The sequence below is a fragment of the Sylvia atricapilla genome, chromosome 15 (assembly GCF_009819655.1).
Source record: "Sylvia atricapilla isolate bSylAtr1 chromosome 15, bSylAtr1.pri, whole genome shotgun sequence".
In the NCBI taxonomy this organism is placed as follows: Eukaryota; Metazoa; Chordata; class Aves; order Passeriformes; family Sylviidae; genus Sylvia; species Sylvia atricapilla.
The window spans coordinates 13,988,374-14,001,684 of record NC_089154.1 but is presented as its reverse complement, the minus strand read 5'-3'; the positions used below and the strand labels follow the sequence as shown (position 1 = coordinate 14,001,684).

Here is a 13,311-nt window from a genome sequence, read left to right as displayed (position 1 = left end):
CTTGGAGGATCACAGAACGAAACACAAAACTCCCAGTCTGGTCCTGTCTTTGCTACCACATGTGTGCTGCTGCTACAGAAGTCCAGTTGCTCTGAGCAGGCCAGTGGTTTTCCATTGGAATCCCAGCCCCTGCTGGCCCAGAGCATTTTGCAGGAGCCAGTTAAAGTCTTAATGCTGAAGTAAATCCACAACACATACCTATTTGTACTTGCTCTGGCTGGCTCAACGATACAAATGCTGATGTGTCATCAATCCACGAAACCTGAATGTTACCTAGAAAAAGCAAAAGAAATTATTATGACTATTTTTATTTTAGACTCAGTCACAGATTTTTATCTGATATGCCATGACATAAAGAAGCCAACTAAGAGTAACTGCACCTGAGAAGGCTTTTGTCCATTATAAAGATTTGTATTTCAAACTTAGTTGCATAAGAGCCTGGAACTATTCAGAAAGTCAGGGCTGCATGTGGGTCCTGTACCCCCTCAGACCCTCACATCTTCCCTTCATGGTATCTATGTGAGTCTGCAAAATAAATTGGAGCAATTTTCTAGGAATTTCAGCCCTTTACTCAAATAAATAACAGCTCTGAGTGATGATAAATTCCAGTCAAAAGAGGAAGATAGAAGATTGATCACATCAGTGGAGAACTCACGGTTGGGAGACTAAATTTTCAAACTCTGGTTTGTCTGAACCCCTGTATACATCATTTCCTGGATGTGAAATAAAAACTGAATTTGAGCCAATGTGAGGACAAATACACAAAATCATGGACCTCATTTGAAAGCTGTTACAATGGAACAGTGACTGGAAGTAAGTCCCTCTATTCATCAAGCAGTTAGTGCATTTTCTATGTGAATGGCTTAAAATGTCACATTAGCACTAAAAGAGCTCATAATCAAGCAAAAGCAGAGGAAAGTATTTCCATTCCAGACACAAGGTCTTATTATAGTCTGAAATCCATTTACATCTTCTGTCCTTATCTAAGTGCTTTACTGTTAGTACAATTCAGACATTGAAAATCGGTGCCATTTTTTTCACATAGACTAGAAAATCAAGTTTATATATAATGTTACACCACCATTTAACCTTCAGACATTACAAGGTTAAAAACAATGATGCAAAAGGGCTTAAAATACATTTATTCTCAGTTGTTTAATCTATTGAAATCTAATTTAGTCTACAGGTTACAAGGTTATAGAAATCTCTTCTGAAGTCCAGCCAGATTATAAACAGATTTTCTAATTATAAAAAAATAAAAGCCTAGCTAGATTTCATTTACATGCTATACATTTGAGTAGCCAGCTATTTAGGAGTTTAAGTTATAATCATTTTGATCATTGCCAAACCCACAATTAATTCAGTATGGTTTCTCACATCTCCCTGTACTGAAGGGCTAAGGCTGCTATTAGGATGAGCCTACACCACAAAGTTAGAATTTCTATTAAATAAATTCAATTTCTGATAAGTCTGTCTTTGAAAAACATAGAACTTTGCTGCCTATGGGTAAGGCTCTGGTGAAGGGAGAACATTCTTTTGGCAGGACACTAACATTTCTCAACCCAAGAAAAGCCTGAGCTGACTCATGACTGCAGCTCAGAACTGTGTGCATTTGGGAGGACCCCAACATTGAGTTTCCTTTAAAGGACAGAAATTACTGTACAAATCCATATTGCTCTACACACATTGACAAGTCTTTACTCTAAAATTATTCATGTATCAAGTTCTCTATTTTTTGTATAACTAATTACCACATTTTCTGAAGAATCATTTCAGATGTCTGAGACCATATCCTGTTGTAACTCTGGAACACAGAAATGCTGTCCAGATTGTGTCCCTTTCCTATATAAACAGTTAATTAATTTCAATCCACCTGAGCAGACTGAAAGAGATCAGAAAGAAAAATTCTCCTGATTATCTTGCAATTGTGCCCTCAGTATAAAATAAGAAAAAGGATCAGTGATAGACAAAGGAAAAAAAAATCTCCTGAAGGAATTCAGCTACTATTCAAATGGACTTCAGTGTCTGTATTTTCACTAAGTGCCAAATAAAAGTAAGTTAATAAAAATCCAACCTATTGGTGGCATATCATTTCAGTGTCAGATCCTTATTTATTGTTGCAGAAAGACTGCTGCACGCTGTATGACTTCTGACTTTGTATTTTTAGCCAATAAAGGGTTTCAATACTTGCCAACACATGTTGCTTTTATACTCAAACTTACACATTTTAAATACAGAACTTAAAGAAAGTCAAATATTAAATTGCAGACACTGAGTTCCAATCTGAAGTAAACTGCAACAAATGCTCTTATGCAACTCTCCATGCTTAAGAGATGCTCTCCTCAAACTATGCCACGTTTCATCCTTATTAAGAAGTCAGAATTTAGGAGAGATAAGATTAATAAATCAAATCATTCAGCAATACTGCTAAGCATTCAGCAAATATTGTGCATTTCAGAAGTATGGTGAAACTCAAATAAAGACCTGGAAAGCAAATGCAGCTGCAGTACAATATTTAGCAATCAGCAGAGCCCCGTGCCAGCTCACTGCAAGGCCAGTGCAGATAAGCCATGGACAGCAGTGTAATGGAACACCAGCTCCAGAGAAATAAACCAGGACAGTTCTCTCTCTGCACTTCCAGAATACATCAAGCCTTCAATACTTTGAAGAATGCCAATGGTGGAATATGCTATGAAGGTGCATATGAAGGTGAAGCAACATGTATTTCTTCTATAAAGAAATCTGAAAATTCTCCATATATCAGCACAAACATGAAAACAAGATTAATTCCACAGAATAAAATTAAATTGATGGATTACAGCATTGAAACATTTTCCTCTGTTCTTATACATTTCCTACATGACTTTTACTGGTAATTAAGCAGTAGTTTTTATAATACTTTGATAGTACAAGGTTTAATCAAAAGCACAAAGACATTAATTTAAGTAGAACTTAAGGCTATAAATGAAAGCTGTATTCTAGCAAACCCTATTTTAATGACTTCATATTTCACACCAGCATGACCAAATAAACAACACAAATTCAACAATCTGAAGTCTTCTAAGAGACTGCATAGTGCTGCAAGTACTTGTACAGTGAAACTACATTCACCCCTGAGACTATAAAAACATCTTGCATGAACAGGTGTCCACTTGGTATGCAGGCAGTCCTGAAGGATTTCAGAATCATGAACACCCTTCTAGAGTAGCAAATGTAAACCAGTTCCAAGTGTGACACTGCAGCCCTTTCAGCTGTTTCACCATATTTCCTTAGAAGCTTCATGGAAGATTATAACTGCTTCAATTCATTCCAAAATAATTTTGCTGTAAAATTAGACTAATACTGCTTGATTTCAAGTCACTTTGCTTTAACTGATATAATAAATTAGGATAATTCATATCTGTTACTGCCTTTTTCTTTTAAGCTTTTGGCAAACCACTCAACCTCACGCTGCACCTATCCACCTACAATGGGAAAAGCACGGGTAATTCCGTATTCCAGAATTTTGGAAGGAATATTCTGCAGTTTTTACGGAAAAACAAAACAAAACAAAAAACCAAAAGAACAAAAAACAAAAACAAACCACAAACCCATAACTTTAAAAAATGTATAGATTAACTATGTGACCTGGAGTTTGCAAAGGGAAATATGAAAACACTGAGCCCTGAGATGCGCAGAGGTGCGGGAAGCGGCAATTCCCACCGGGAGCACCGCGGTGTGTCAGCGCGGCCCCTGGCGGCGGCGCCGTGTCCGCACACCGTGTCAGCGGCCGGACAGCACCCGCGGGGACCGGGACAGGGATGGGCACAGCCGGGGACAGCCCCGGGACAGCGATGGGCACAGCCCCGGGCCAGCGATGGGCACAGCCCCGGGCCAGCGATGGGCACAGCCCCGGGACAGCGATGGGCCCCAGCCGCGGCTACCACATCCTCTCCACTACACTGATCCCGCTGCAGCCGCCATCGAATGCTCACTCTAAGGGCACCCGTGGAGATGGAACTCTGCAGCCCTGAGATATTCTAGAAACACGTGGTTTTGTTGCAAGGGTCGTGGGTAAAGAGGGCTGCTTTCAGCCACCAGCCTCGGCTGGAGGGAAGCCCCAAAGAGAGAGGGAGAAAGAGAGGGGGGATGAGGTAAGGGAGGTAAAAAAGCTAAGGGGGGTAAGAGAGGTAAGAGCAGTAAGAGAGAGGGAGGTAGAAGAAGAAGAGTGAGGTCCTTGTTACAATCCATTGTATCTCCTTTTGTGTTGAATATTCTAATTTACAGTGACCAACCGGCGCAAGACACAAAACCTACAAACTTTGCATGCAACCTCTGAGAACTACTGAATTACCATATCATCCTATATTCTAAACTCTAAAGACTACTCTTCTTATCTGCTTTTTCCTTGATGCCTTGGCAGGGTGGACTGGGGCTGCATTCTTGGGTCCTGTTTTCTGTCCTTCACCTATCTCCAGTTAATCACCATCCTCCCACCTGCCATGCCCACATCTCAAAGCTGCCCTTCATTTCTACTGCACTCACAGATTTTACATCTCCAGTATTCCTTACAGACAATCATATCCATAAGCCCTTCCTGTCCCATCTTTCCCAAGAGCTCACAAGGAACTGAGACCCTGCACAGACACAGCACCAAGCCACAAGAGAAGGAGCAGGAGACCACCATCAGTTAGTTCAGCTGTCCAAGTACCTACATTTTACACTTCCACGTAGTAGAGCAACAACAGGACTACTGGTCCTTAGTTATTAACTACTCTTTTTGCTTTTTCTTCTCACTTGGATGGTGTTCACAATCTGGAAACCAAATTGGTTATTTTCAAGCTTGTTAGCTCACCTAGACTTACTCATGCTGGAGTTTGGCTTTACACCAACTGCAGGAGGAACCTTGTTCCTAAAGCCTTGATTTGCCTCACACCAACCCCCATTCCCTTTATCCACCTATATAAACCCTTACCTCCTTTCAGGAGGGGCTATAAATAAAAGGAGAGAAGAGCCACAACACTCAACGAGGACCAAATAAAAATTTTTAAAGAGCAGTTAACAGAAACAGTAATTTTCAACACATCATTACAAAGTCCACAGGACACCATTCAAATATTACAAGAGATTCATCATTACCTACACTAGGAATGAGTCTGCACCCACGGACTAAATGTAACAAAACAAACCAGAAGTTTAACTTGTTAATAATAACAACACAAAACCAAAGGAAGACAGACTATATCACTCACCAAAGGCACTGAAAAGCTGGTATAGGTCACTAGTCTTCCACTCTTTGGGAAAAGTAACATGAAGAACATGATCTCGTTTGGGCTGCACTACAAAACAAAAATACTTTTGTTAAAGTTAGAGTCACTGCTAGTATCTTTAGAATATCCTAAAACAGTCATCTAATTGTGGTCATGCAGCTTTTTTCTTCCCTTTCCTTTTTCAGTAAGAAAACAGGCCAAGATTTATGCAATTACATCAGGTACAGTGAGAATGTGCCTAGACTTAGAGGCTGAACCACTGAAGTCGAGTGCTCCACTTTGTAACATAGTGCCCCAGTTTGTTCAGGATAACTCAAGGGTTAACTACACACAGCTTGATGTGCTCAGATTTTAATCTGAGCACCTGGTAACACTCTCAGGAAAATCTTCTCTCTTCTTTTGCTATAGAGACATAGGGACTGTTGTTCATTTTACCCTCCTGTGCTCTTTCCTAATACAAACTTCTCTAGTTTCTGATCTCCTTAACTTTCAGCATTAAAATGGACAGCTTCCCAAGGTGTATCTCATTCATAGAGCAGGTGTCCAAAATCAGACCATCAGCCACTTATTACTGCTAAGTGTTTTAATTTGTTTCACCTAAACAAGTAGGTTAGCCTGAGTTGAGCAGAAACCTCCTAGCAATAAACTACAGGTGTACATTAGCACTGAGAGCTCAGTCAGGCTCAGGACAGAGACACAAGCAGTTAGGAAAGCAATTCCTTCATGAGCACAGGTGAAATCTTGTTCCCTAAGTCTACTACTTAAATAGGAAGGACACAACATTTTTTAAGGACTAAAATTTCTTTTTCGCACTATACAAGTCAAACACCAAAACCTCACAATCAACAGAAGGTTAACTCATTGCTGTACAGCTTACTGAACAGAGAGCAACTCAAAGTTTAATTATTTGTAATCCAGTAGTAGAAAATCACAGCATGAACAACTTCAGCTTCAGATACTACAGTCTTTTTATATTGATAAAAGAAACTATTCCTAACATTCCTGTATCTGTTCATTCTTAAATTCACAGTGAATCTGCTGCTAAAATTTCTAACTTCTCCCTACTTAGGTGAAAAATTTGATTATTTTTCTAATTTGCAGTCATTTTGTGCAGCAACTTCAATCTTTTAAATGAGTTTTCAACATACAGTAACAAAAGATGAGGAGCGCCACATTCACATGTTCAATACTATTTAATTTAGCACACGTTACTGAAATCCATTATTTCAGGAAAAATTGCACAAACTTGCTATTTCACTACCTGACAAACAGAAATATACAACAGTCACCCAGTCAGCTGTGCTTCACCTCTCTTTTAAAAATACAGACTCCGAGTGCACCTCCCACAGAAACCTGGCTCTACTCCTCAGGTGGCTTTGATTCTCTGCAAAACAGTCCCCCAAGACAAGTTCCTCACCCTACAGTGGGGTTTACATCTCAGAACAGCAAGAGAAGTGCCTAAAACAGCCAGCCCAACATGCCACCCCTGCCATGCTTTCTGGTTTGAGCCTTAGAAAGCCTCCCTGGCTCAGGTTCTCCTGGAACATCTGCAGTCTGTTCTACAGGAGTGGCTTTCAGATAAAAGAGACAGACTTTCAGAGGCAGACTCTTTTTTGGCAACCCTTCTTGGCAAAGTGTCAAAACAATCCTGTAAGTTGGCCAGCGAGTGGAAGTAGCATCTTTACAAATTAGTAGCTTTGGCACTCTCTCAATGACCCAAAGTATTCACCCATTCTTCCACTCAATATCAAACAGTTGGGGAAGGAAGATGCAATGTAATTAGATTACCATTCCAGCAGAGCCAGAGCTCAGTGATCTGACCACCTAACTGAATTTAAAATTAAATATATGCCCTTACAGCATGTATTTTCCTCTCCAACAGTTACCTCCATCTCTCTAGAACTGCATTCTGTTACTATTACACTGGCATCCAATAGAGTCGCACTCCAGTCTGAGCTTTCTGATGCAAGGAGTGCAAAATGTGTCCACATCAGTACTGCTTCCAAATGGGTGCAATTCTCAAGACATTATGTATCTGACTCCTCAACATAAAATTAAACTTTTATCTATTCGAGGACCAGATTGATCTCCAGGGTTTCACATTTTCCTAAGTCACAGCATCAGTGGGAACCCTCACCCAAAGTTTTCCCCCTCATAATGAAACATCCCATAACAGTAAGGACATTTACATTAGTAGAATCTATTTTCATTCAAATCTACTATCAACATAATTACATAATACTTAATATATTATCAATAGAATTACAGCTCCAGGTCTGTAAACTGAAATAACCAGAGAGGTAAAAACGCTTTAAGTAATATTTTTTTCATTATCTTAATCCCATGTGGCAAAAGAATCCTGATGTTTAGGCTGAAGTTAAGGAGAGGTCCTACTGCAACTGAGAATTGAGAAACAAAGTGGGCACAAGATTTTCAGAAGCATTTACTATTCACTAGTTTGCATTCTGTATTCACTGCTGGGGTGAGGGTACAGAGTTAAGACCCCACTTTTTATGTGATATGGTACATAAGAAGAGTAACCCAAAATAATAATAAAGCTGTTAATTTCAAACACTGATTTAGTAACATTAACTTCATTTGTTCTTGTCAACCCCCTTTATAATGCAGATTCTCTGGTCAAAGTTGAAGAATTTCTGGGTTTGCTATTTTGTTGAAGGAAAATAAGGGAGCAAACACATTTAAATCATTTCATAAGCAGCTAATAACCTAATCACAGCTAATAGATATGCTGATATCCTTGCTTTAGATAGACATAATTAATCTTTACACTTCCTCCTCCAGGAAGTTTATAAGAATGACACTAAGATTACAATGAAAGAAGCTACTTACAGTCTGGTCCTTCCAGATTGAGATATGGTATGTCCATCACTCTCATAAGAAATAGCCTAGAAGCAAAATGGGAAAGAACCATTAGCAAATTTTTGCCTGAAGACCTTTTCCTTTTTAAAGTTTTTTTTAGATGTTTCTTCTGAAGAAGCAGAATTAACCATCCCAAACTTATCTTAAATTATGTTAAAACAAAGAGACCCTCTAAGCTGAATCTCTTTTCTAATAACCAGATTCAAAAGTTACTTGGCATCACACCAGGAATTTTATTTATTCAAGAAAACAAGGGCAAAGAAGGCCCAAAGCAAGGAGCAACAGAAGGGATGTGACTACATTCCAACTCTGGTGGAAGACATTAGGCAGGATCACAGCACCATAACAGGGCACCCAGCTGGGCAGGAAAGAACTGGGTTCTGTGCTCTCCCAGTAAGCTGCTCTGCAGACTGCCAAAAGGGGCCAAATTTGATTTATTACCTATGATTTGTACTCACATCTTCATCTGAAATGTCAGTGTCACTGTTAGTAAGGGACAGTGCCCTCTTCAGACCCCAGTGCAGGGGATAAGCACAGCTTAAATAGGCTAAATACAGTTTTTCTGCTGGTCAGTAAAAGCAGTTTAGTCTTTGCTGGATAGAGCATCAGTCATCCATGCAGGACAACGTAAGTGGGAGGTCTTATTAAATGAAAAAAAAAAAAAAAAGGCAGTTTGGTTTTAAGCTGAGTTATTTAAACAATTTTTTTGCCAATTTCTTGGAACCTACTACTTTTTAAAGCACTCAAATAGCAAGTTTTGTAGGTTTTCATAAAAATAAAGATGAAGTCTACTAAAAGCACAGCAAATACTTCTGGAGAGAAACACTAGTTAAACTTCCCTTCCCCAGGTTTTAGCATATTGAGTGGCCAACTGCAAGAACAGACTTATGCCAAACAAAATACATATACCTGAAATTAAACAGGAGCAGGTTTTTGTTCCCTGAGACAAATCCTACATTTATTTGTTTGGCCAAACAATGAGGCCACTAAGCAGCACATAGACACAAACACACATTCTCCCTGTAGCCTAAACATGATTTTAGTATTAAGTGCAATTCAGGTGTGCTACAGAAGCAACTGCATCTTGTAGCACTAACTTACACCACATGGATTATGAACACTGAGTTCCAATATAATCCATAATTAAGTATCCATAACTATGGTTTTAAGACTCCTCATTTATCAGCAGAACATTCAAATTAAAAGTAAGACTTTTCTATATGACAGCATGAACTCTGTATTAAATTAGCTTGATTCATGAAGTTTTGAGGTAATGTTGTGAAAATCAATGTCACAGCTACATTTTTTTAAAAGCTAAGCAGATCAAGCAAAAAAAATGTTATTTCCTACACTGTTTAGAGACTACAGCCAGATCACAAAGTCAAAGGATCCACTTCTCAATAAGAACTAGGAGGTATTTTGAGGAAGCTCCTTGAAGACATTTGTTTCTGTGGCAAGTCAAATAAAACAAGAAGAGGAAGGCTATCACTGTGCCAGTCCCAGCATTGCACAGCCCCAAGGAGTCAATGGTGCTCCTCTGCACTGAGCTAGGATGACAGTATTCACAGCTGTGAGGTGAACTGTGCACAGAAACTGGCCCAGCTGAAATAAGAAAAGGCATTTTTTTAAACCCAGCTCAGTTTACCAGCCCAGGTCAGTGACTACTTCAAGCACAAGAACAGGAACCATTTACTCTTACACTGTGAGTGAGGAGTTACTGGTCAAACTGCACAAAGCACACCAATCTCCCTTTGCAGTAATTTTGCAAAGAAAAGTAAATTAATATAGAAAAGCTGAGGGATTTCCAGTACATGCCAGAGAACATAGTTCCCTATGAGAAACTTTCTACAAACCCAAGTGATTTGCATGGATTTTAGTTTCTGATACCCATTGTATAAAAAAACATTTCTAAGTTAATGTCTATTCCTATGGACCATGATTCTATTCAGCTCAATAAAACATGGTGTTCTCATTTTCCCCTGCCTCCAGCTACATCAAAAGAATAAACAGCATTCAAACCCAAGGAGATACAAGGAACATTGTCATTAAAAGTTTGTGGGTGGGAGAAGGAAGATATGGAAGAGCTGTTGTCCTAAAAAAATGGTAACAAAAAAAAATTCAAACCAACTCCAGAGTATATGAGACAATAACAGTATCCAAATTACACACACAAGAGTTTGGATGCTGCAATAAAGAGTCCCATCATCTCAACTCATAAATGTTCATCAGGGATTGCTCACAGCAGACAATCAGGATTTTTCAAAGATGTTGTATATACAACAAAGCATAAAGATTACAGAAATGCATCTCTGGAATTCCTGGCCTGCTCAGTTGTTTATCATATAACTCACTGCACTATGCCTGAGAGAGCCACACAACCCTAAGGGAAAGTCTGTTTTTAATCAGTTCCACTCTCACAAAAGCCCTAAAACTAAAGATTTTACCTATTTCATCATTAACATGTATGAATATTAACCTATATCCTGGCCATCACTCTTCAACAGCCAGCCACAAAGTTCCATTATTTTGCTGACATAACGAAAGACATCAAAATTACTCCTGAAAAAAGTACTACCTTCAAGTAATAAGTAATACCTTCAAGGTAAGTTCAAAAAAATCAAAGCTTGATTTTTAAATCTTAAATTTACTAATTTAAATCACATTAGTGACAAGCCCATTCAAACACAAAACATCTCCAAAATCCTAGCAATGACATGAAAGCTTAATCACTAAAGTCTTTCTAAGTATTAACATGTAATATACAGTGATCTTGAAATGAGGACTTTATAAGCAACCAAAAAAATCATGGTCTGTTTTAAAGCACATTTTCAAGACTATCTGGATAATAGTTCAAACTGAGAACATTGCTTTTAAATAGCTGCCTTACACTGAGCTCCTCTGCTCAGCTTCTTTCAGGAGAAACCTGTGACACAAGGTATGAGTTCCATTTGTTTAGCTTACTGTTTGCATGGTGTAGTTTGTGTTTTGCTTGAAGAACATGACTACAGCACAAAGGAAAAGGTTTCCTTGTTCTGACTGCTGCCCACAGGATCAGGAAGAACTTCTGGAGGAAGGAGGAACAGAGTTTTTTTTCTCCTCAGCAGGAAGAGAGGCTGCTCAGCCAGGGAAACACTCTAGGCCACAAACTAGAGACACAAACTAGAAACTGCCAAAAAAGCCCCAGAAGCAACACCCTCACTAAGGGACCTTTAGGGAACTCTGAACTGCAGAGCCCTGGATGCTACTACAGCTGCTAAAAACATCACCTGCTGCACAGAGACCTGCAAAGATTGAAGGAAGGAAGCAAGAGACTTGTTCATTTAAACACCTCACAGCTCTGACTTCTGACATGCAGCTAAATCTTCTTTATTAAAAAAGAGTTGTCTTATTCTGGTTTGTTAGTTTGCATTACAGGAGAAAGAAAACTAGCTTGAAAAACACAAGCCTTGGGCTGCTCACTGTAAGGAGAAGGTGAGACAGTCTCATCTCTAGGCTCTCACTTAGGTGATGTGGTAGATGTCACTTAGAACATGGCAAAGCTTCTAAAATCATGTCATAGTAAGACATGGCAAGTCTTCCAAGTTTCCATGATTTAAAAACAGTATATAGCTTTTCTGAAACAAGAAGTTACAGGTTCTGAATAATGACAGAATGGATAAACATTCTTTTCCTGCAAACAGTAATTTCCAGTTCTTGATTAAAAAGAAAAAAAAAAAGGCAGTTGCTCTCCCTACAGTTCATTAACTCTTCCTTTATTACAGTCAGGCAGAGTTAATTCTGAAGCCAGAACAGACACAGAAGGCTTCCTCTCACTCCCTCTCACAACTTCAAAATCTCACTCTTAGAGGAATGCCACATTTCAAGTACACAATTAATTTGAAAAGCTTAAATTTAATGTACTATTGTGACAGTTCTAGAAGTTGCTGTTCGTACTTGTTGCATTTCTAGAAAGAATTTTGGTTAATGATTGAAAAATTAACCTGCTCAGTTGGCACCTAATACTTGGCATGTGTGCTGGGTTCTTGAAAACAACCTAGTGACAAATCCCAGCTTAAAATGAAATTGTGCTGATCAGTTCTATCTCCACCTTCACATTCAAATCAAGCAGTCACTGTGGGTCTATGTTTCAGCTACAGAATATCTGTAACATCTGCTAAAATATATGGAGTTATGTCTCACACTTCTCAGTGCCAAGAGAATCACATAACTGCTGTCACTACAATGGTATGATTTTCAGAACAGTGAAAGGTGAAAGCCACTGATCATAACTATTTCCTCATTTGTGTGGGTCATCTGATGCTAAAATAATTTTGCCAACTCTTGTACTACTGGTTTGAAAGAACAGAATTCCTCCCTAATTTAAACAGAGTAAGCACTAGAATCTTTTTAATTTCAACCCTTTTCCTCTATGTGACAGATTGCAGCATCTTTAGAAGTTTCCTAAAGTAAAATCTACAGATTAATTATGTAAAGGATCGACTCTGTGCTGAAAGCTTTCTAGATTCCCCAAGTTTTACTTCAGTTTGTTCAAGGAGTTTGCATGAAGAGCCAATTCAAAAGCAAAATACTGCTCATAGCATCATCCCATAAATCACACACCTGTATTTCTTCTGCCATCTTAAAAACAGGTTACCTGACAATGCTAACACCAATGCTTGGTGTTATTTGAACTGATATTACCATAGGGATGCTTTAGCTTTTCCAGTCTGCTGAGCACACTCACTTTTAACTATCACCACTTACTGAGGCTCCTACAACATGAAGAACACTGAGCAATTTTTCTTCAGTTCCACTACTCCCCAAGCTTACTCCAGGCATCATTTCCTAAATCATAACTGTATCCACTACAGTGGCATGGGCAAGGCCATTAGAGCAGCCCAGGTAATCTTCTAAATGTCCTTTCACAGGCCAGCAGAAAGAAAACCATCCTCATCAAAAGAAAAGGTATTTACTTCATAGTCTCTCCAGCACTACAGCATGAATCAGAATGCCAAAAACCCTTCAGTTTAAAGAAAAATGCAGTTAGCTATTGATTCCAAAGCTAGAGGTGGATCTGCTAAAGCTGGTGTTGTATTTCCATGTTTTAGCAGGTTTTTTATACAACTACTTACTTGTTAAAAAAGGGTTCAATGAGTTTTGATCTGGCAGACACATGGTTCTTCGGAGGACTCAGGAATGAACC

The 13,311-nt window shown here is 38.9% G+C and overlaps 1 protein-coding gene across 5 annotated transcripts in view; it reads right to left on the bottom strand.

The window, feature by feature from the left end:
* The window catches only part of PARN (poly(A)-specific ribonuclease), a 139,880-nt gene that overhangs the window by 17,658 nt on the left and 108,911 nt on the right, over positions 1–13,311 (bottom strand). For all 5 annotated transcript variants that reach the window (XM_066330279.1, XM_066330276.1, XM_066330278.1 and 2 more), the window contains 4 exons: positions 13,241–13,310; positions 8,100–8,155; positions 5,232–5,318; positions 199–273 (listed from right to left, as the gene is read on the bottom strand). In XM_066330279.1, the coding sequence (XP_066186376.1) occupies positions 199–273; positions 5,232–5,318; positions 8,100–8,155; positions 13,241–13,310 (288 nt within the window). The remainder of the gene's footprint in view (positions 1–198; positions 274–5,231; positions 5,319–8,099; positions 8,156–13,240; position 13,311) is intronic.